General features: G+C 39.2%; 1 protein-coding gene across 14 annotated transcripts in view; it reads left to right on the top strand.

The window, feature by feature from the left end:
- The first annotated feature begins 329 nt into the window (after positions 1-329).
- The window catches only part of C2CD5 (C2 calcium dependent domain containing 5), a 56,549-nt gene continuing 32,623 nt past the window's right edge, over positions 330-24,255 (top strand). For 4 of the 14 annotated variants that reach the window (XM_063395261.1, XM_063395257.1, XM_063395259.1 and 1 more), the window contains exons 1-9: positions 337-522; positions 3,657-3,743; positions 6,251-6,422; positions 8,011-8,106; positions 8,517-8,672; positions 10,188-10,386; positions 12,924-13,075; positions 18,507-18,592; positions 23,850-23,958. In XM_063395261.1, the coding sequence (XP_063251331.1) occupies positions 337-522; positions 3,657-3,743; positions 6,251-6,422; positions 8,011-8,106; positions 8,517-8,672; positions 10,188-10,386; positions 12,924-13,075; positions 18,507-18,592; positions 23,850-23,958 (1,243 nt within the window). Of the gene's footprint in view, positions 523-3,656; positions 3,744-6,250; positions 6,423-8,010; positions 8,107-8,516; positions 8,673-10,187; positions 10,387-12,097; positions 12,250-12,923; positions 13,076-18,506; positions 18,593-23,849; positions 23,959-24,255 lie in introns of those variants that run through there. The other 10 variants (XM_063395264.1, XM_063395262.1, XM_063395263.1 and 7 more) reach the window with 8 other exon arrangements.

The raw sequence follows: 24,255 nt of genomic DNA on the forward strand, positions 1-24,255 counted from the left end.
AAAGCCCAAACCCCCGTGAACACGTTTCTATGTACCTGCTCTGGGTGGCCGTGCCTTGGACGGGTGATCTCCAGAGCTCCCTCCCCTCACAATTCCCGGCTCCGGGGCTCCTTTCCCGCTCCCGCCGGCTTTGGCAGGGAGCAGCACCGGGTGATCTCCAGAGCTCCGGTCCCCTCACAATTCCCGGCTCCGGGGCTCCTTTCCCGCTCCCGCCGGCCTTGGCAGGGGATCAGGACCGGGTGATCTCCAGAGCTCCCTCCCCTCACAATTCCCGGCTCCGGGGCTCCTTTCCCGCTCCCGCCGGCCGGGGGCGGGGCGGCCGCGGGAGCCCCGCGCATGCGCAGCAGCCGCGCCGCCGCTCCATGGCACAGGCGCGGTGGCGCCGTCCCTGCAGCCCGCGGGAGGAGGAGGAGGGCGGGGAGGAAGAAGAAGATGCCGGGGAAGCTGAAGGTCAAGATCGTGGCGGGGCGCCATTTGCCGGTGATGGACCGCGCCAGCGACTTGACCGACGCCTTCGTGGAGGTTGGTGGCGGGGGGAGCGGGAGGGGCGCGCCGGGCCCGCGGCGGAGGCACCTGCCGGGCCCGCCCCGGTGCTGCCAGGCAGGGCGAGGGGACAGCGCCCTGAGCCGCGCCGGGCCGGGCTCAGGTGAGACATCGGCGGGAGATTCCTCGTGGAAAGGGTGGTCAGACATTGGAAAGGGTGACCAGACATTGGAAAGGGCTGCCCAGGGCGGCGGTGGAGTCGCCGTCGCCGGAGGTGTCTGAGACTGGACGTGGCGCTCGGTGCCGTGGTGTGGTTGTTGTGGTGGTGGTCGGTCATAGCTTGGACCTGGTGATCTCAGAGGTCATTTCTAGCCTAATTCATTCTGCGATTAGACAGACGTATTGTAAGGAGGCTGGAGAAGCAATAAAATCCTCTTTAAACCAGTTACATTGCTGAATGTATGAATGGTTGCACAGGCTTTACTTTTAAGGCCAGTATTCATCTTTCCTTTTAAAACATTTGAAATATTAAAATATTTTCAAAGAGGGCTTTTAGTCAACAGATATTTACTATTATTTGCGTGTTTATATAATTTTATTTCACCCAGAGTATCTAACTTCAACCTTCTTTCAGTCATGTAGTTAACAGGCGATATGTAGGGTCTTTCTCGGGAAGGGATTATAAAATAACTTCCAAAATAACTGGAATTATTTAAGGCCCTGCTGGGATGGGGCTCTGAGCAGTGTGATCCAATGGGTGACATCCCTGCCCATTGCTATCCAAGCCTTTTTATGTTTTCTGTTTCATGATCCTTGTGTTTTTGGATTCATTTTTTCCAATGTGGATGACTTAAAACATTTCAGAAGCATTCCATAGGTTCAGGAATCATACTGTCAGAAGAACAGAGCTGTTTAAAAATGATGTGCTGTGAAAATGCGTGTCTTGTACCACAAATAGTAATTGAGGTGTACCACAAATTTGGTAGACATTGGACTCTAAAGGCATTGCTTTAATGGGAGAGTAAGCTGGTCGTAAAGTGAAGATGTATTTCGGCTTTTCAGTGGAGCTGAAATAGTACATCATTCTATTTTATTACACAAAACTTAGCGTTTCACTGTTTTGTCAGCTCTTTCACTGGTCAGGTTTTAATTTTTAAAAGCTTCTCTTGTAGGCTGGCTGTTAATCCAGTTTAAAATTACAGCAACTCTGATGCTTGCTACTAGGAGACAGGGAAAACAGGACTAGGAAATTCACTTCACTGAGTTTCATTTGCCCTGGTTTTACTCTGTGTTAGGAGAAGCAGCTCTCCTCTTCTGTGGGTTACTTGCTCCCAACCCTCAGTGTAGCAAGGTAGATTTTTGAAATTCATATAGTGAAATATTAGCGTAGCAAAAAAGGAAAATAAAAAATTTTTAACCAAGATCAGTTTTTAACATGCAGTTCCACGAGTGTCTTGGCACAGATAAGGGAATAGAAATACACAGATGGGGGCCTTGCTTTTAGGGTTGTTACTTAAGAACAGTGTGAACTAAATTCCCTTTCCATGTGTGGAGTAGGCAATACAGCAGGTTAGATTTATTTCAAAATAAATTGAACTTGAAACTACTGTTTTATTTTTCTCTGTGAGATTGCTGAAAAACTTCACAGTGTGTTTTTCCTTAAATAACAATGAAAACCAGATGTTAAGGTTCTAGTTGTTTACTAACCTTAAATTTCCTTGTTAAATATTGCAATGTAAACTTAGAACTAGAAAAGAAAATGAGAAGATACTGAAGAGCTCTTACTTGGCTCAGGTTATGCAAGACTTGAACTTGACTAGCGTGAGCACAATGATCCTTGTCCCAGCTCAGAATATTTTGTTACAATTTCTTCCATAAATGTACTTTTAGCTTTGCACAGTGGACAGCAGTGTGGTGTTTTATTATCTCTACAAGTAGCTGGAGTACTGGGGAAATTCAGTAATAAGTGCCTGGGGCTCTGAGGGAACTGATTTTACTCCCAAGATAAGGTGTTAAAATAGTTTGGGTGGAGCTCAGCACTGTTGCATCCTGGCAGCTTCTGGAGTCAGAATTGGTGTTTAATTGGTGGCTCCCTCACAGCCAGTGCTAACATCACTTTATTGTACTCAAGCAAGTGCAAAATCTCTTCAGAGCTGGGAAATGCACCTGGGCAAAATAATCACTGTATTATTGGAATGTACCAAGTGGTCACTTAATGCTGTCTTGAGCAAAAGTGTTACAATAATTACTACACCGTTTTCAAATCTAGGCTTTAATTTAGTTTCCCGAATGCATTTAAACTTGTAAAAGATAAAAGCTGTCAAAATCTACACACCTCTAACTCCAGCATTTCTTTTCTGTCAGCCTACTCATTATTTTCCTCAAGAATCTTGAATAAATTTAAAAATGTAACTCTGAGTATTTGTAAGTACTTGGTGTGAGGTGAAGTGCTCATTTTTTTGAGACGTAGCATTCAGAGAACTGCAAGTGTTTGTAAATGGTTTGGCATGAAAACTGCAGTGAAATAAAGGCTCTTACATGGTGCTGTGTGGCTTTCTGATGTACGGAGCATCACAGAAATTCAGTTTCACTTTAAAAAAACAAACAAAAAACCTCCACAAAACCCAAATGGGCTTAGCCTGAAATAGATGCCTGTGGAGACCATATGGGTGCTGCTGAAGTGGGTTATTATGTAGCTGAAGGTGCAATAAAAGTATGGAAAATATTTAAATTTTAGTAGTCCTCTTTCTATATATCTCAAATCCAGTTTGTTTTTATATTTATTTCATCAATTCTCTGTGAAGCTGATTGAGAAATCCTAGAGAGAAGAGTAATAGCTCATAAACTATCAACATTTAGAATATTTTTCCTTATAGAAGTCAAGGAGAGTATGCAAAGGGACTTTAAATAGCCAATATAAGTGATATTTTTACCTCTCAAATGATTGAGGAGGAAAAGAAACTATTTTAGTAGTATGATAGGGTGAGAGATTGATTTGATATGTCATTGATACATGGATAGTGGTATATGTAAATTGATTTTAAAAGCCACTCAATGAAAAGAAAATGATTTGTTGAAATAGATATTTCAAATTATTTGCGTGTGTCAGTTAAACAAGTTTCAAATTTTTTAATTAATATTTGTAACTGATGATTGTATGTTTGTATTTTTAGGTGAAATTTGGAAATACAACATTTAAGACAGACGTGTATCCCAAATCACTTAATCCTCAGTGGAATTCTGAGTGGTTCAAATTTGAAGTAAGTATCTTTTAAGAGTTTGCCTGTAACTGTATAGACACTCTGGTTTAGCTGCCCTTAATTAAATAATTGCATTTCAAGCAGAAAATGAGTTTTGAGCACTGAAGTGCATTTGTGTTTAAACACACAAAGGCTTTTCAGCAAACCCAGCTCCAGTCAGACCTTGTTAGCTAAGGGTGTCTCTGGTTTTTTAGGAGTGTTTGTGAAGATAAAAGCTTGCCAGGTTGAATCCAACTTAAATGTTGTTCTATCAGAAAAGAGAATACTGTGGAGAAGGTGGGGGAAATGTAGCAGGGCTTAGGCTTTTTCAGTACAGTTATCAGTACAAGTATTTATAAATAAATACTTATATATGAAAGTACAGGTATTCTTGTGGGGTTTTTTTTTAATTTTGAGCAAGAAAAGTTAATTGCTATTTGAAGTCTTACATTTGGTTGCAAAGATAATGCAGTTGTCAAAGGAGAAAATGGAAAATTCCTATGTGAAGATTACAAAATAAAGAGCTTGGACAGTAATTATTGGACACTTTCTCTTCGCATTTCCTTATGTAATAATGAGGGCACTCAGCATTTTCCTGTAATTGCTTGTTGCTTTCCAGGATCTCATTTGTTGATGTCCTTTGACATTATGCCCTGAAGTGTTCAGATGTTTCTTTTTTGCTACTACATTTTTTTACTTCTTAAAAAATGAGGATTATGTTTAGAATAAATTAATTATCGAAACACTTGTATGTGTAGTTCTGGTTAATTTACCATGCTCTAAGGCAATAGCACAGTTCTGCAAACACTACATGAGCCATCCCTTTGCAGTTTTCGTCTTCCACCCTCTTCCACCCTCTTCCACCCTCTTCCACCCTCTTCCACCCTCTTCCACCCTCTTCCACCCTCTTCCACCCTCTTCCACCCTCTTCCACCCTCTTCCACCCTCTTCCACCCTCTTCCACCCTCTTCCACCCTCTTCCACCCTCTTCCACCCTCTTCCACCCTCTTCCACCCTCTTCCACCCTCTTCCACCCTCTTCCACCCTCTTCCACCCTCTTCCACCCTCTTCCACCCTCTTCCACCCTCTTCCTCCCTCTTCCTCCCTCTTCCTCCCTCTTCCTCCCTCTTCCTCCCTCTTCCTCCCTCTTCCTCCCTCTTCCTCCCTCTTCCTCCCTCTTCCTCCCTCTTCCTCCCTCTTCCTCCCTCTTCCTCCCTCTTCCTCCCTCTTCCTCCCTCTTCCTCCCTCTTCCTCCCTCTTCCTCCCTCTTCCTCCCTCTTCCTCCCTCTTCCTCCCTCTTCCTCCCTCTTCCTCCCTCTTCCTCCCTCTTCCTCCCTCTTCCTCCCTCTTCCTCCCTCTTCCTCCCTCTTCCTCCCTCTTCCTCCCTCTTCCTCCCTCTTCCTCCCTCTTCCTCCCTCTTCCTCCCTCTTCCTCCCTCTTCCTCCCTCTTCCTCCCTCTTCCTCCCTCTTCCTCCCTCTTCCTCCCTCTTCCTCCCTCTTCCTCCCTCTTCCTCCCTCTTCCTCCCTCTTCCTCCCTCTTCCTCCCTCTTCCTCCCTCTTCCTCCCTCTTCCTCCCTCTTCCTCCCTCTTCCTCCCTCTTCCTCCCTCTTCCTCCCTCTTCCTCCCTCTTCCTCCCTCTTCCTCCCTCTTCCTCCCTCTTCCTCCCTCTTCCTCCCTCTTCCTCCCTCTTCCTCCCTCTTCCTCCCTCTTCCTCCCTCTTCCTCCCTCTTCCTCCCTCTTCCTCCCTCTTCCTCCCTCTTCCTCCCTCTTCCTCCCTCTTCCTCCCTCTTCCTCCCTCTTCCTCCCTCTTCCTCCCTCTTCCTCCCTCTTCCTCCCTCTTCCTCCCTCTTCCTCCCTCTTCCTCCCTCTTCCTCCCTCTTCCTCCCTCTTCCTCCCTCTTCCTCCCTCTTCCTCCCTCTTCCTCCCTCTTCCTCCCTCTTCCTCCCTCTTCCTCCCTCTTCCTCCCTCTTCCTCCCTCTTCCTCCCTCTTCCTCCCTCTTCCTCCCTCTTCCTCCCTCTTCCTCCCTCTTCCTCCCTCTTCCTCCCTCTTCCTCCCTCTTCCTCCCTCTTCCTCCCTCTTCCTCCCTCTTCCTCCCTCTTCCTCCCTCTTCCTCCCTCTTCCTCCCTCTTCCTCCCTCTTCCTCCCTCTTCCTCCCTCTTCCTCCCTCTTCCTCCCTCTTCCTCCCTCTTCCTCCCTCTTCCTCCCTCTTCCTCCCTCTTCCTCCCTCTTCCTCCCTCTTCCTCCCTCTTCCTCCCTCTTCCTCCCTCTTCCTCCCTCTTCCTCCCTCTTCCTCCCCCTCCCTCTCTCTTCCTCCCCCTCCCTCTCTCTTCCTCCCCCTCCCTCTCTCTTCCTCCCCCTCCCTCTCTCTTCCTCCCCCTCCCTCTCTCTTCCTCCCCCTCCCTCTCTCTTCCTCCCTCTTCCTCCCCCTCCCTCTCTCTCCCCTCCCTCTTCCTCCCCCTCCCTCTCTCTCCCCTCCCTCTCCCTCCATTTTTAACCCCCAGGTTCCATGTTGGTATTTGTTTTCCAGGTGGATGACGAGGAGCTCCAGGATGAGCCTCTGCAGATCACAGTTCTGGACCACGACACGTACAGTGCCAACGATGCCATTGGCAAGGTGTACATAGACATCGATCCTCTGCTCTACAGTGAAGCAGCCACTGTCATTTCGGGCTGGTTTCCAATCTATGATACCATTCATGGTAAGATTTGCTGATTTAAAACAGACTCATTTGAAATGTAATCTGCTTCTTATAATCTTGTAAGCTGTCTTCAGGAATTTGTAATAACTTTAGCTTTGGAGTTGGAAAACTGCTTTCCTGGCTTTGTTTTTTCCCTTGTTTTCTGACATGAGAAAATCTCTGGCATAGGAGAAAAGACCAGTGCTTGCCAGAACGCCTTCCACAGGACTTGTGACGAGTGGAAAAAAATATTCACTAGTTACTGCAAATTTCAGATTAAAAAAAAGACTCAGACATATTTGTCCAATTACCACATGTTTGCTAAATAAATGTAATTTTGCTGGGGCTACTTGAAATGTGCCTTCTTGGGATTTGGGATCAACTTCAATGGAGATTAAGGGATAGGATATGAGATATCTTCAGCAGGATGGAATTCCTCTTCCCTGCAGTAAGTGCTCTCAGTGCTAGGTGGATTTCATCAGAATGTCTTGGAGGTATGAGAAAATAAAGTTAATGATGTTTTTGCTTTTGATTTTAATGAAGCAGCTTTTGTCTCAGGCAATGTCAGTTTAGAGCAATTAACTTGCTGCTTGAATACCTTAGTGCAGAACATCTCTGTGGCTGCCATTATCCCCCTTTTTCATCATTCAGTGTGAATTAAATGACCTAACAATGTTAAAAGCTAATTATAAATCATTGTTGGGAAATAATTAATGGTGTTCACCTGATGCTCATCATAACTGATGCAAAGTATTTTTTGCATATGAAAGTTACAGCAGACAGAAATATTAAGAACTATTGCCTGTGGTTTTTTAATTGCCTTTTTATCCTATGCACATTTTCCTATCACATTTTCTTCTGGAGCTAAATGATGCAAACACTGGTTTCAGGATGTGTGCAGCTGGTAGGTCAGATAGAGTTAGATTTTTCTGTATTTTTCCAGATATGTTGATATTTCACAGCTCTTTTCAATTTAAGTAAAATTGGAATTCTTATATTTTCATGCTCAAGATTCCAATCATCTTGACTCTTGGCAAACACTAATTGATTCTTCCTTAAAAAATAATAAATATAGTGTTCACAAATTTGTATTAATTTATTTTTCTTTCACCTCAACATGCTTGTTTCTGAAAAAATATATCCCTGAGGCATTTTCTATTATAATAACTGAAGGCTTCTTTCTGTGGGCATTTTGGAAGGGAGCTGTGGCTGATTTTATTGCAGGAATACCTGAGTTGCACAACAAATCCAGTGCTGCCATTTCAGTGTCATTTCCTGATGTGATAAAGGCTTCTGAAGACACTAGAGATCAGACTCATCAAGAAGTTTAGTCCTCAATATGTCAGAACCTATAATATCTGAAAGGATTTTGTTACTGGGTGGGGAAAAAGGAGAAAAAGCTCAGAACAGGAAAGTAGAGAAGTCAAAAAGAAATGGTTCTGTGTTAGAAAATATTCCATTTCTAGTAAGGTTTAATCATAGCTGAAAATTAAGCTTTGTCTAAAAGGTCTATCATTACTAATAACAGGAAATAATTTACAGCTCTGGTTTTGTATTGATCCAGTCATGTTGTTATAACTTCTGGTATTTCATGGTTCTTTATTGACAGGTATACGTGGGGAGATCAACGTGGTGGTGAAAGTAGATCTCTTCAATGATCTAAACAGATTTAGGCAGTCATCCTGTGGAGTCAAATTTTTTTGCAGTAAGTAGAAGAAAAAAGTTTATTTGAACAAAAAACCTTTTCCCTCTTTTCCTTTCTTTGCCTCTTCTGTTTCTCTCCCATCTCTTACCAGCTCATTGCATAAACCTAGTGGAGATAACAGGGACACAAATTGCTTTTCTTTTTAAACACATATTTACTGTTCATGTTTCAAAACAATGTAAACAACTGATGGGATTCTTTTAATGTCCATAAGCTGCATTTCAGTGCCTGTACATACACAGTTACCAGGGTTCCATGATCTCAGGAGCAAAACTTTCCTCAGCATGTCCACATTTTGACAGAAAATTATCGGGAAAACTTTCTGAAATCATTTTTATGTTTAATTTTATGTTTTTCTTGCTACCCTTGCCTCACAGACTTACATCCTTTATGTATATATTTTTTAACAGCCACATCTATTCCCAAGTGCTACAGAGCAGTGATTATTCACGGATTTGTGGAAGAGCTTGTGGTTAATGAGGACCCCGAGTACCAGTGGATTGACAGGATCCGTACTCCCAGGGCATCCAATGAGGCTCGGCAAAGGCTCATTTCACTCATGTCAGGTACTGAACACCTGGGCTGCAATGGTTATTGCTACTGCTGAAAATACTCAGCATTTAAAGAAGGGACTTGCTTAAGATTACGTATGAGCTTTGGTGTTAATGATATTTTTTTCAGTTCACAGTGTCTTCTGTTTCTGAGGATTGTGTATTTCTAACTGATGGACACTGTGACTGATTTTTGGGTTTTTTCACTTCTTGGTGAGGCCAGGCTGCTGCCTAATTTTTTGGTTGCTTTTAGCAAGGTCAAAGAAACCTGTGAAACTTTTTTGAAGATGTTCTTAACTTTAGAATTTCTTCAAAATTCTAGTGATACTCCTCAGATCATCTTAGTGATCTGTGGAGTATCACTAGAATTTTGACTCAAACAGTGAAAGTAATGAGCTTTTCCCTCTTGGAACTTTTTGAATCATGTGAACAAATACACACTATTTCAGACACAGTGTGCATCAATACTGAAGTTACTCATCCCATCTCTTTAAATTCAGGCTTGGTTCATTGTTTCTCAAGCATCCTTTGAGGAAAGAGTTGGAGAATTGGGATTATTCAGCCTAGAGGAGGCTTTGGGGTGACCTTGGTGGCCTTCCAGTGCCTGAAAGGAGCTACAAGGTTCTGGTAATTTTAGAATCAAACTTTAAGAAGGCAGTGGAAACCAGAGCCAGGAGTTGGACTTAGATGATCCTTGTGGGTCTCTTCCATTGGGTCTCTTCCAACTCAGGAAATTCTGTGATTCTGTGACCATTTCATTCCACTTGATTTCTCAGCAGCAGTGACATTAGGACTCTTAGGCCATCCTTTGTGACAGTGAGGATTTTTCAGTCTGTTTACAGAGGATTTTGGAAATCTTTCATTTTCATGAGAAGAGAGATGTTATTGTCCACCTTAGTTATTACCAAGGCAATCCAGCTGCACAGAACAATTAATTTTTTATGATGTCCTCCTAAAAAAGCATCAGTGACAGACCAGTTTCATATAGTCACAGTCTTTCAGTATTTGCGTGCAGTTAATAGAAGTGGTAGTGTTTGGTTTGCAGTAGAGGGGCAAAAAGTAGGAATTAATTTCAAATATCCTTAAATAAAATGCTAAATGTAGAAATTATAGATGCCTGTTTGTATAGATTTCAAAGATGTTGCATTGTTTTGAACTATATGAAATATTTAGAAACTTAGATGAGTTTCAGAACACATTTTGACCTCTCTCTCTGAATAAGTAGAAAAAAGGAAAAAAAAAGCCTACTGAAAATAAAGACTACTGGGAAAAAAACCTCTGAAATGACATGTTGTTACGGCAATCAGAATGGATTTGGAGAGAAAAGAAAAAAGCTGTGTAAGTCATCAGTATTGCCCAGTGTTACAGGAGACAAAAGCTGTGACCAGTTCCTTGGCCTAGCTGTGTAGGACTGGATTTATTACCTGTTCTGCTGACTTGGTTTGCACTCCAAAAGCAGAGGTCAAAGACCACAAAAGAGAACAGAAGAAGCTCACTGCAACTATGACCTCTTTACCTTTTGTTTTGTAGGTGAATTGCAAAGGAAGATTGGCCTGAAGGTGCTTGAAATGAGAGGAAATGCTGTTGTTGGTTATTTGCAGTGTTTTGACTTGGAGGGAGAGTCTGGACTCGTAGTGAGAGCCATAGGAACAGCCTGCACCTTGGATAAATTAAGTAACACATCAGCATTTTTACCTGCATGTAACTCCCCATCCAAAGAAATGAAGGAGTAAGTATGAATTAGTGGCTTGTAGGGAAACAAGTTTCACCTCTCTTCTTTCCATACTCATTCAGTTTTTCATAACTGGTGTGATTTCTTTTCTTCCCCAGAATTCGTTTTTCTTTTGTAGTTTTATTTGTCCGCAACCCAGTTTTATATTCCGCAATTCTGGAATGTTTTAGGTTGGATAACTTGTTATTTCAGTAGAAACTGGAGTGGTAATTCTTACTTAAGATGACTTTCTTTGTATTTATGTAGCAATAGTATTGCATATCCTTGGCTTGTGATCCACCAGTTCAACTCTAATTAGTTCTGCTTTGATGCTGTGTTTGTGCAATGAGCATTTTTTGTGAAGACCTCTCACAAATACACCTTTGGTTCAAGTTTAAATGTTTATGAGCACATAAAGGAAGATAAGTTTTGAATTCTGATGGTTCTGTCAGTGATTTAGACAATGACCCCAAAGGGGTCTCATCTTTTATTGTGTGCTTTGCCTTTTTCTGTTGTAAAACAAGTAGGACTGTGGCAAAACAGGTAGACAGAGAACTTCCAGAGAAATCTTTTTACAATGAGCAGTAGAATTCTGTGATTTTTGTCATTTGTACTGCAGCACCGAAGACTTTGAATGCAATATTTTGATATGTGTACAGATTAATAGAAATAGACTTGCAGTCTTCTTCCAACTGTTGCTACTTTTTTGCATGGATGTTATTTTCTATTTGGTAGAGTAATCCAGGAAGGAAAAAACTGCACCAAGAAGTGTATTGAATATCCTGTATTTCTAGATGTATTAATTGAAGTAGCCATTTTCATTAACTTGAACTGTTGTGTCACTGCAGTAGAGATGAGGCTTTTTTGTCGTGCAGGCATCAGTAGCTCTGCAAAATTTTGCAAGATAAGAATGGACTTTTAAAAATTACTGGCTTCTATTTCACGGCATAGCTTGTTTGACTTGTCTTGATTTTAAAAAATTGTCTTTAAAAGAACTTCTGGATACAGTGTAGCATAGAACAACAGCACGGTGTTTAAAAACAAAAAAAGGTAGACCTGGTAATTATCAACTTAAAAATAAACCAGTGGCTTTCACTCTGCGGCAAAATGAGGAAATTCCACCTCCCAAATTATCCATGTTCGACTCGGTGATGGATATTGTCTCAGTTAAAAAAAAGGGAATGTTTCTCTAAGGCAGCAAAATCAACTAATTTGATTCTTCTCGTTCTTGGCTTTACTAACTTGATGGCCTGTTGCCAAAAATCAATGATGCAGTCACAAGCAAGTGCTTAAGCTCTTCCTTTCCCTCCTTTTATTTCATCTGGACTCTTGCATGCTAGGAATTGAAATCCTTAGAGTCTGCTTAGAGCTCTCCTCTAGCTAAACTTCCCTGAAATCATTGATAACATAACTTTGCAACCTGTTTGTATGTATTGTTTTCTTTTCTTCCGCCTTGGCTGCAAACTCTCTCAGGTCTCCGCTGGTTCACGCGCCGAGCCATGGATGCCGCTCGACCCACAACAGCCCAATTCACACTGCTACTGGCTCACGACTTACTCAGAACTTCTCTGTGTCTGTTCCCACTCTCATCTACACTGGTACGAGACTGCTCGCACTCCAAAGCTGGGGAGAGGCAGCCCACAGGCACTGTGGTCCCCAAGGGCAGGCAGGCAGGCAGTGTAGGCAGGTACCGCCCGTCTTTGCTTCCCTCCTTTCCTCACGGACCTTCTGTTGTCAGGGAAGGAGCACCCAAGGGTGCAGCAGCTCAAACAAACGCAGAGTAGTTCCTTGGAGGTGCCTCGGAGTCTCTTCCACAAAGCCACGCTCTTCGCTTTAACGTGATCTTGCTTCCTGTGAATTAAAGCAAAAAAAGAAGGTGATGTAAGTGGGAAACGTTGATTTGAGCTCCTAATTGCTTTCAAACATAATTCACATACAGTAGGTGTTGACGTGGTTCTAGGAAGGGTCTGTGCCATTTGTGGAAGAGATGGTTTTAGAGAGCAGGTAAGTCAAGCTGTGCATAAGTGAACTGTTTGTCAATAGAGTTGTTCCCATAAAGATTCTCCTCTTTGCTCTGTTTTTAGCTGTGGCATGCTGCTGATGCTATAGGATAAGGAAACATCTTTTCTTTTTTTTTTTTTTTTTACTTTAAAATGCATATGTGTATATACATAAGTGTTCAAATATGTATAAACACAACTATGATTTGAAATCATTTTTTCATTATTAAACTAACTCAAAGCATTGTGTATTTGACCAGATTTTTAAGCCACGAACTTCTCAATTTTTTTTATTTTGCATATAGATATAATTTTTTGTCACATCTCACGCCTTTCATTTGGCTTAATTGTTTCATTGTAGATGACGAGCATCTCTCTGTAGGATGCTGAGAGGGTAAAACAGCATTTCTTTGCCTCTGGCCTCATTCCCAGCCTCGCACCTAAGGAATAGCTGCTGGCCCTGCCCCAGTCCCATCCTGGTGTTTGGATCATGCTGCTGTCAGCCAGGTCCTTTGGCACAGGATTACTGAATATGTTTCCACCTTCTTCTGGCAGGATTCCTTTCAATGAAGATCCCAATCCCAATACATATTCATCAGGACCCTCCACCCCTCTGAAAAACCAAACCTATTCCTTTTCACCTTCCAAGTCCTACAGTCGACAGTCCTCTTCTTCTGACACAGATTTGAGTTTGACACCCAAAACTGGTAAGGCACTTCCACCCACTTTTTGTTTAAGTTGTGTTTCTCTTTTTATATTTTCATTCAACCCCTTTTTGCTTTTTTGGCATTTAAGTTATCAAAATGATGTGAAAATTGGAGACCTCACACAGCACACCTCAAGCTCAAAAGGGTTTCTGCAGGGTCAGAATTCCAATCCTGCCTGTATTTCCACTGTCCTGGATAACATGAAAATTACTGTTGTACCACGACTGTATTCCAGTCAAAATAAAACATCTCAGACATTAAGGGAGTCCTAAGTAATTGCCTTTTCTTTATTTCCTCCATTTCATATCACAGATCATAGGAGTGTATTTCTCACCACAATATCTTAAGGACAGTGTTACTAAAGCTGTGTAACCTTCAAGCCTACTGTGCTGTACCCTAAGTTTACTGCATACATTTATATAATTTTGCACTCCCTTTTGCAAATTCAAGACTAGAAATGTAGCACCCACTGTCTTTTCATTCTCTGAGTATATGAAAATAGCTTTACGTACACTTTCAAAGTAACTTAAATTACATTGGAAGTAATCCAGCCATCTTCAAAAAGCATTTTTCTTTCTCCATTGCTTGATCATAATTTTTTCAACTTGTTTTTTTTTCCTCCCTCCTTATTTTTTAGTCTGTGGTTAGAATCATGTCAATAATAATGTCAGCACAACTCAAAGAATTATTGTATGTTTATTTTTCATTATATGACCAATGCTGTGACTTTTGCTACCATAGGGCAGAGTACTTTGTAGAATTGTTTATAGAAATGTGGTTAGTTTTTAAATTATATTTTAAATTGTGGTATTTGAAGCTCAGAACATTCTTGACTCCATCTTATTAGACAATTTTTAGGCATATTAAAGTAGTTGATACAGCTTTACTTGGTAGCACCCCTTTCAAGATTTTTTTCTAGCAGATAATTGAATATTGCATTCAAATGGAGTTGTATTGAATATTTCATGCAGTTTATTCCCTAGATGTGTTAAAAATATTCCGTATTAGGAAGCTGTCTTTCTTAGTCCTGTCTTTGTCCCATTTTTAAAACAAACAAGCAAAAAAAAGCACTTTCTTTTTTCCCTTTTTAAAGGATTTCTGTCCTGTGGGTAACCTATGGTGGTCACTCATTTAAAGGACCTAGAGATGTAACTGGATGCCTATTACCTAGGGGCACCCCAAATTCCTGTGTTTGGTTTACTGAATATTTGAAAACCTATTTCTTTTGATCCGATTTTCCATGGTAAAGATCACGTCATGTAAAGGATTTAAATGTGACATAGGTGATTTTCTTTTTAGATGTGAGTGTTGTGAACTTAGGCATGTGGCAATCACTGTCAGTGTGTTAAGGTCTTACAGCAGCAGCCTTATGTATTTCCTGGTAATATTAGGTGGATAAACCCTCTTGTCTTTAGTTAGTTCCTTCAGAACTTAAACAGATTATGCAATTGGTGCCTCTTATTTGTAGGGATTTTTCAAGTATGTAAAGATACTTTTTAGCTACCTTTCTAGTATTAAAGCAAACTTGGGCATAGTTGTGCTTATTAGCACTGTCTTTTTGGCAGCTTTTAATTCTGCTCCTGAAACTTGTCCAAAGAGGATTTGCTAGTTACATTTAAAAATTCTGTATATTGTTATGACAAACTCGATTTTGAATCTTAATAGATGAAAGGACAGTATCTCATGATTCATTTGTTTTGCCTAAAATTTGATTATATGCAGAAGACAATTCCATAAGATACTTAATTCAGTATGTTGTTCTTTACAAGTGTTTAGACCTCTGTTTTCATTTCCCAAGGCTGCTTTTGGAGTTCAGTTATCTGTGTGTAAGTTGATGGTCTTAGTAGTTAAATGAAGTTAAAGAAAGGCATATTTCTCATTTAACACATCAAACATTATGAAATTCGAGATGCCCATTACTCAGATTGGCTGATGATGTGTAAAAAGAAGTATTTTCTGCTATTCTTGCAGTGTATCACATTCTTCTTTATTTCTCAGTCAGGTAGTTAGTGTGCTGACATGTCTGAGATGGAGATTAACCTGGAGAGACAGTGCAGACACCACAATTTCCCAGTAGGAATAACAAAACACTGGAGATTGAAAGTTAAATCTGCTTAAGCATCTAATTCTCAATAGCTCCAAATCTAGAGAATATTACCTTGATGTCTTCTGTGAAATACAGTTGTGCTTGTGTTATCCATTCTGGGCTATAAATACATTTGCTGAGTTTGGGTTTGAAGTTAGAATTCTGGTAGTAGGGATATATTTTATGCCACTACAAATGAACAGAATCAGGCTGACAAAAAGCATGATGTCTTTTAATCAGATCATACGTTCTGATGTGCCAGAGCATATGTTTGGAGGAAATGGAGGAGGTGGGAACTCCTTTTCTTGGTGGCAACTTAAAATTCTACAAGATTTATTACTCTAGAAAATCATAAAACAAATCCATGACCTCTTTGGAAAATAACCTTTTCTACCAAGATAATGAAAGTAATCAGATTAAGTGTGTGCAAAGACTCTGTTGTTTGGGTTTTACTCCATACTATTTGCTGTCAAATTTTGTTTGACATTTAAAATGTTAAATTACCACGTCTCTAAAACATTAATTTCAAAATAAAGTTAATCAAGTCATAATTTTTAGAAACATGCTTCTCATGCACGTTGTGGAGCTGTATTGTCATTCCATTTCTTTGTGTGTCGGGAAATAATTTGCAGTAAGTGTTGATTCATTTAGAGAAAACAAAAAAAAAAAGCTTCATTTTGATTTCTTTTTGTCCGTTTCTTTAGTCATCTTCTGAATCTACATCTTTGTCTCTATTACTTTCCTCCACAGCACCTTCCCCACAGGGACCTAGGATTTTCCTGTTTCCCAGCTCCCCTACACTCTCTTGTGATTCCCCACATCTTAAAAAGTCCTGTCTCCTCCTCTCGGCCTCTAGCATTAAACCTCTCCACTCTAGCCATGTCAGCCCAGTTGTTCTGAGGAAAAGTGTTTCTTTCACTGAAGAGCTGCTTCTGGCTGCTTCTGGTAGGATCTATCTATTATGGCCTTTTAAACAAGCTTTTGAAGGAAATGTTGTGATTTTATTAACACGCAGATGCTTCTGTAACCCTGGGTTTGCTCAGTTAGCCTCTGAAAACTGCTGGCTACATGACTACTCATTCCACCTCTCACCTCTGCCCTAGAAGCTTGAAACACCTTCAGACCTTCTTAGAGGAATTGAAACAATGCCATTTACACTACAGAATTTCTTCTTTACCCTTGAAAATTATCCTTTGGTAATTGGACTGAAATAATTTACTTTATTTGTAACCCCACACATTCTCTTCACTTTGTTGTTCCTGCATTTTGCATGAAGCAAATGCTCGTTGCACTTGCTCGTGAATTCATTCATAATTTGCTGAAATGATGGTTATCAGATGCTACCAACTCTGCTTTTTAATTTAAACTTCTAAACAAAGCCCATGCTTTTTATTTTTACTGCCCACTTTTTCATTTCACTGACATGGATGATTTTCATAGATTTCAATTAAATAGTTGATATGACTGCGCTTTTTTTGTAGAAACTCTTTTGGTTAGTTTGTATTTTTTGAGTTTGTTTCGTGTGTAGTATTTATGCTGTTTGTCTGTATTTAATATTGTATAGTCCCTGACAGTGATGTTTAGAATCAATGCTAAATAGTAAAAGTAATTTAATCTTGTTTAATGGGACTATACAGATACTAATATTTTTTGTTTCCTTATCCAAGAACAGCTAAAAATACTCATTGAAAATTGTAGTGATTTTATATCTAATTACATGGTAATGGTAGCTTAGTAACTCTTGAAAATGAATGAATGACTTTAGGAATGAATTGACATACATTATTAAGTCTGGTACTATTTCTAGATCTCCCATCTCTAGATTTCTAGATGGTTAAAACAAGTAACTGCACTTTGATGTATATTTACAGTCTTCATCTTTATCAGATGTTTGATCAGAAGAAAAAGGGAAAGTAGCAGGGAATTCCTATGTTGAATTAGTTACAGATTCTGGAAAAGAAAATCTTGGCTTCATTTCTAACTGTTTGCACTGTGGTATTTGTATTTCATCCTGCTCCTGACACCTTTTTGTTCTTTATGCTCTGCTTTCCTCTACTACTTAGGGGCTTATTTTGCTTTATCATGTTAGCCCCAATGGCTTTAGCTATAAGGAACAGCCATGATAATGTGCTTTTTAGGCATGACATATTACCAAGAGAATCTGATTCACTAGCATTGTGCTTACTTTGGGAAAATCACAATCTTGGTGTGTGTTTACTGTAGTGATTTTTAACCACAGAGCCCATAATTTACTGTCACACACATAACCTGCATTCAACCCACTCTGTTTGGGGGACAGAGTCCTTGACAGCAAATAATTCAACAGCAAAGGTGTCAGTGAATCTTTCTTTTATATCTTTCTCTGCATAAAAACTCCTGTGGTTAAAGGGTAAAAGGCTAGAGGTAAAAATCTGGAAGAAGGAAAGAGAGAATTATCATATTATGAAAAATTGGAGTTGATCTCATGTTCATTTACAGATACTCTGCAGGTTATGTGTGTGCAAATATAATAATCAAATAAATGTAGTTTTAAATGCTGAGCAGTAGCAGCCCTTAGCTTATTTGAATGAGTCAGATGAGTATTTCATCATGTACAATAATTTGTAATTTTTTCAGAGTTTATATTTCAGATCAATGGATATGCATTGCCTTTTTAATTTCTTCTTATTCCTAATCATTCATTACATAACTGCTGCTGTAATTATGTGTAAAGTCTACTACTAGTAGTTAGGAAAGGTGGTTTAGCTACCTGAAATTCTCTGAAAGCCAGATTTTTATTACTTCTATTAAATAAAAATATTGTAATAATATTAGTGAGAGATACACAACTATAGTCTGACAGAGACACTCTTTTTGATAAGGGCAGATAATCTGCTTATGTAAAAACTTTATGTGAAAAGTAGATCTATATTTAAATCATAGGCAAAAAGTCATAACAAGAAAATTAAAAAAAGTTAAATGTCGTAGGAAAGACTTTTAAACCCTCATCTTTAAGTTTTTATATTTTAAAGTTGATTTTAATTCAGATTGACAGCAGGACAAATCTTAGATCAGGAGGGGGTTTGTTCAAATACTATAAAATCACTCCTAGTCACGTGCAAAGTAAAACCTAGAACCACCCTCAAACCCATAAATAAATTTTGATGCTTTTTTTTCCTTAAAAGTTAAAATTATGGGGATAATTTGACTGTTTTCATAATAATAATATGAAATATTATTATGAAAATAATAATATGAAATAATGATATGAAATAGCAGATAATTTTTGTCTATTTTGAAACCACCTTTTGATTGCAAATTATAATATATGTTTCTTTAAATGTCATTTGTACTGATACTCTTCAGGAATGGGCAGTGGGAGTGCTGGAAAAGAAGGGGGGCCATTTAAAACTCTTTTAAGACAACAGACTCAGTCAGCTCTGGAACAAAGGGTAAGGCATTTTATACTTCCATTTCTGGTCTACTGAAATGAAAATTTATCTTGTAGTAAGTGAAATGTTTGCTGTTATTTTCTGTTTGAAAACGTGTCATTTCAAGTCTGAATTTAGTACTGGTGTGACTGTTTAATAGCCTCTTTATACACAAATTATTTAAATATTAATATATTGGTAAAGCATTAGGAAAAGTGGAGCAGTTAACTGTGCACAACACTCAGGTAATTCCAGTGGTATGAAGAACTTACAGGAGAAATTACAATTATGTGCTCTCTGCAAGGTGCTGATGCATGTTGAGTTTAATGCTTGGGTAAACTCATGATGGTAAAGTTTTTACAGAAGCCAAATTCAGAAACACTGGCATGGCTTTAAACAAGTTGAAAATCCTGTTTGGAGTTGGATAAAGTTTCAGGTTTTGGGAATTGAGGTGATACCTGGCACCCCATTTCGTGGAGTAGATGGTGACCTTTAATTGGGAACTTGAACCTGAACTACTTGCCAAGCAGTAAAAAAACATTTATAGATTTAAACTTCTCCTCTATAGGACCAAAAATACCATCTGTCATTATACTGAACAGACTATATGATGAAAATAGTGTTTGTAGTTAATTGTTTACATTTGGAATGAGTAATTGCATCTGTTTTGAATAAATTATTTACTGCTTTAATCAAAATGTTGATAATGAGGTGTCTTGAAGGAAGCAATGTGAGTCTATTCCTACTCAGAAATAAACTTCATTGCAATTTCTGACTACCTAAAATAGTGACATAGGACCAGATATAATAAAGATAAGTTGGGAATAAAAACCACTTGTATGTGTGAAATCTGCGTGCCCAGCTGCTGTTGTGAGTGGATGATTCTCTTCTCATTTCTTGTGTTACCCGTGGCTAAGGGAGGATCGCCCCATAGGTTCTGTAGAAGGCGGGTATGTTAAAAACACTGCGTGGCTCTTTCCAGCCCTTTCTTCTTCTATGGGGCATTTCAAAAGCATTATCTCATTTTTTTCTTTTTTTGGTGAGGTTTTGCAGATTTTCTTTGTCATTTTGTTTATGCAGAATTTTTAAATTTGTTGTTTTTAAGAGTGTTTTTTTAGATCGGTGTATTTTGCATGTTGATACATTTCAGTTAAAATTTTAGTTTAGGTATGAATATAAGTCCATGGCTTTTTGCTTTTAAGTTTTTAATTTGGCTGAAGGAATGCTTTAAAATAAGCCTTTTTTCTCTTTACCTTTGATTTTGCTAGCATTTTAGACATTCCGTGGCTGGTCTTTTTATTTCCTTAGGAAGCTTTTTAAAGACAATAAAAATGTAAATTAAGAGCCCTTAATGTATTTTTAGAGCTTGAACTATTTGCACAGTATTTTGATAAGTTCTGTGTATTATCTAGTAGAAAAAGATACGGTAAAATTGGATGGAGACGTGTTGAGTTTTATTGATGAGGATTATGATGTAGCAGCAAAGCATGTGGACAGTTAATCCATAAAAAATATGTTTATTCTGTCTTCTGAAAAATTCATACTGGTTTTGCTATGGTGTTACCTCTTTTGGCTACCTTCTAGTTCACTAGAATGAATAACATCTGTAAGTTATTTTGTTTGTTTTGATTTTACACACATAAACAGTGCACTCTACTTGTCTGGATTACTTAAGATAGCAAATATTTGGGAAAACCAAGAATAAATTCAATATATATAATATAGTTTCACATTAGATACATCATAAAATCCTAGAATACTTTGAGTTTAATGATCCTCTTATTCCAACCATCCTGCCATGGGCAGGGACACATTTCACAAGACCAGGTTGCTGAAATAATTTTTTTGAGTTTTAGATTATTTGGGTATATAATAACGCTAAGGTACCTGCATGTCTCAACAGCTTTTTTTAACCAAATGTGTTTTTGTTGTATTATTTAAATAACCCTAACTACAAACCAAACAGAGATTATTAGAAGGGTAATATTCCACAATTTCTACCCTGAAAATGAACCTGTAGAAAATACAGCTGTGGAAAGCTCATGCACATGTTACATTGTACATTAATAACTGTTAGCAATTCCCTGGACATCTGGAGGTAGCAAGAGTAATTGTAGCACAGCTGTCTTTCTGTATATTTTTAACTAAAAAAACCCCACATGCTGTATTTCCATCAGTAGCAAAATTTGAGGTTATCTTACTCCTAAAAAATTAGCCTGTGTTTTTGTAGAAATGGCCAGAAGCTGCTCTCGATGGTATTTCACATGGACAAATTCTGTTTTCTTCCTGTTTTTACATTCTGCAAGAGCTTGAGAGATCTTTCTGCTGCCTTTTCAAAATGGGGATCTGCTGGCCTTCATCTCTGAAGGGCACTGCAGGAAATCTCTGTGTTAGAGTGCAGCTCTCTGGGAGATTTGTTTGCCTGAAATCCTGACTTAAGCATATTTCTTTCCAGTGGCTTCTTATCCACTCATCCCCTCAGTTCAGGTCAAGAAAAACTGTGAGGTTGTTGGGCCACCTTGTGAGATGGCACAGTGAATGTGCTTAGAATAAGAATAATTAGCCAGGAAATGAGCAATATCTTAATGAGGAGCAGTTCCCTGCTCTGGTTAGCCCCAGGTGCTCTGTGAGCATTACCTGAGGGGGTGGTTCAAAGATGGGAATGAGGGAATTCTGGAAGGGAATCCCAGAACTGCTTCAGCTGGCCCTTAACCAAAGGGTGCAGCCTTGTTCCATGTCCTGCCTCATTGTTCTGTGTGTATTTGAATGAAATGTACTCCAAAAAGAAGAGCACTAGCAATACGTGTCTGTGTATGCACATTTTTAAACATTGGATTATTTGAGGATTTGACTGTAGCCTTATCAGACTTCCCCCAAACACCAACTATAAAATCTCTGTGTAGTTGTGAGGATTAAAAGTGACAGTTCTTTCATGGTCCATGCAATCAATGGCTGGAGTGGGATAGTGAATTGGTAGTTGTAAAATGAGTGACCATCTTCAGCTGCAGCTTGGAAATCATCCTGGTTTGTCATATACTGAAATACTTTGTGGTTGCATCACCCTGATGTAAAGGAGTCCTTTGCAAATTTGCAGGAATAGAGGGGATTTATAATATGGGGACTGCAGCTGGTTTTCCCTGAAATAACTCTAGATTGATAATTTTGAACCATTACAGTTTACAACATAAAACTGAGGCTGGAACTTGTAGTTGAATAATACAATAATAAAATTTTAAAAATCTCTAAATTAGATTTTTAAAAGAAAAAAAAGTCTTCATATGAAGTGATGGAATTCCATCTGCGTCAGACTGAATTGTTAATAGAATTCTGCCAGAACTGTTCAGTGAGTCTCTTACCCAGATTTGTCTGTGGCTCAAGTTAACTGATAGAAAACCTTGTTTTATCATATATCATAATACAGGCTTGGGAATATTGATATATTAATTGAGATAAACCCATGTTATTATTTGAGGTTTTACTCCTGGTTTCTCGTATAGGGAATCAGGCAAACTGGAAGTCTGAACACATTAAAGTTACTTGCAGTACACAGCCTTGTGGAAAGGAACAGAAAGTGGAAAAACTTCTCAATTTCCATGAGCATGGAGCATTGTTTGCTTTGTTCATTCCCTACTTCTTCAGCACAGTGTAAATGTGACTGTGTGTACATAAAAAATGTAAATGTAGTCTAGGCTTAATGGAATTTCATATAGGTGGCACATTCAGAAAACTTCTTTATTGATTTCTGCAGTCCTGGGAAAGCAAGTATTTTGAGTATTTGGACTATTGTGATAACTTGCAGAGCACTTTGCAATCTGTTAGAGCCTTCTGGGGGAATCTTTACTGTATCCTTCTCTAGAATCCTTGGCTGCTCCTGAAGACCCATCAGTCAAGCAGGTTTGCAGAATCCTGGGGTGAAACCTTCCTACTCTTTAATTGCACCATAAGACAAAACTGCAGGGTTTGGGTTTTGGGATTGTTTCTTTGTTTTTTTCTGGTTATTGATACTATGGTTGCTGATTTCAAAGTTTGCCTCTTAATTTTGAAAGTTTAAGCCGAATGAAAATCCAGAAAATTTGAAGTTTGTAGGACTTTTAAAAAGTTTTAACGTTCCTATAACAAGGATGGTAAGAATCCTGAGGTAATAATTTTTAAACCTACACTGGGCTTTAGTTTAAGAGGACTTTTCGTGCCATGTATTGCTGGAAGAGCCTGATCCTCGCTGAATCTGCAGCATGTGTGCTGTTCAGGTAGCAGCTCACTTGAATTGTTCTGTTTCCAAGTATGTGAGAAAGGAATCTATCCTCTACTTTCTCTCATATAAAAATGTTTATTTGTTCCTTTTAATCAGTTACTATTATACAAAACATGACTGCATGATTTTTCTTCCTTTTTTTTTGCTTTCTGCATTTAGAATTGCTGAACATGAATTATTGCCTTTCCCCCATAAGTGTGCTATTGTGTATATATTAGACATATCACAGAACATTTCTGGAGAAATTAAAATCTAAGTTTGGGCTCCACTTCTTTGAATATTACTTTTATTTCATCATAGATGTCTTGAAAAATTGTTGTTATTACTTATTTTGCCTCTTTCATGAACTAAAAGCTGGAGCAGTTGCTGAAACGTAACTCTTCATTTTACTTATGAACTGGAAGTGAATTACCTGACAAGTGAATTACCTAAGAATTACCTTACAGTTGTGTTTCAAGACCCATGTTTTATTTTAAAAGATGGATATTTACTTGTTATATTTACTCTGTTTTTACTCTGATATTTACTTGTTTATATATACTCTGCTTTCGAGCAGAGCAGTCCTTTGATATTTTTTTAGATATGATTTCCTGTAATAAGACATTTCTCATTCTTGCAAGACTGCAGTTTGTTTCACCCTGTGCTCCAGAAACAAACTGCAGTCAGTTGTAACAAGAACACCTAAAAATGGAGAAGAACATTTATTTTTTATCTGCTAATGCAAGAAGAATTCTGCTGATTAGCAGCCATGGTAAAAGTGGATCAACAGAGGTTTTGTTAACCTCTCAATATGTAAAGTTTTGATTATTTTTCACTGAGAAACAACTCTGTGGGGGAAAAGTATTCTCTGACTGTGTAAACCTCTGCTTTTCTGGTCCGGTGGGTCCGTGGGGCTCTGAAGTGCTCAGTAGGACACGTGTGGCCCAGCGTCACTGCTTTGCTTGGACTGCAGGGACATTGCATGGAGGCTGGCACTCAGCAGGGCTGGCTGAGCACTCATTTACTGTTTGTTTTCCCTCCCCACAGGAATTCCCCTTCTTTACCCTGACCACCTTCCCGCCAGGCTTCCTGGTGCACGTCGGGGGCGTTGTCAGTGCGCGCTCCGTGAAGCTCCTGGATCGCATCCACAATCCCGGTACGTGGGCAGGGGCATCGCCTCTGGCACAGGGCCTGTCCTCTGGCCTTGGTGACACGTCAGGGCTTGAATAGCTACAGATCTGTCCTTAAAATGTGCATCAAAAGGTGTTTCAGATCATCATTTAAGCTTGGAAAACAAGGCACTCAAAGGTTGTGTCTTTAGCGAGAAACACTGCAGCAAATTAAAGTAGTATAAAAATACTTTGAATCAGTAATTTTGCACTGAAAAGTAGCTTTGAATTATTGAGGGGGTTAATTAATTTTTTGCCACTTTTCGTGATGCAAGTTTTCCATT

Source organism: Prinia subflava, chromosome 4 (assembly GCF_021018805.1).
Source record: "Prinia subflava isolate CZ2003 ecotype Zambia chromosome 4, Cam_Psub_1.2, whole genome shotgun sequence".
NCBI classification, from domain to species: Eukaryota; Metazoa; Chordata; class Aves; order Passeriformes; family Cisticolidae; genus Prinia; species Prinia subflava.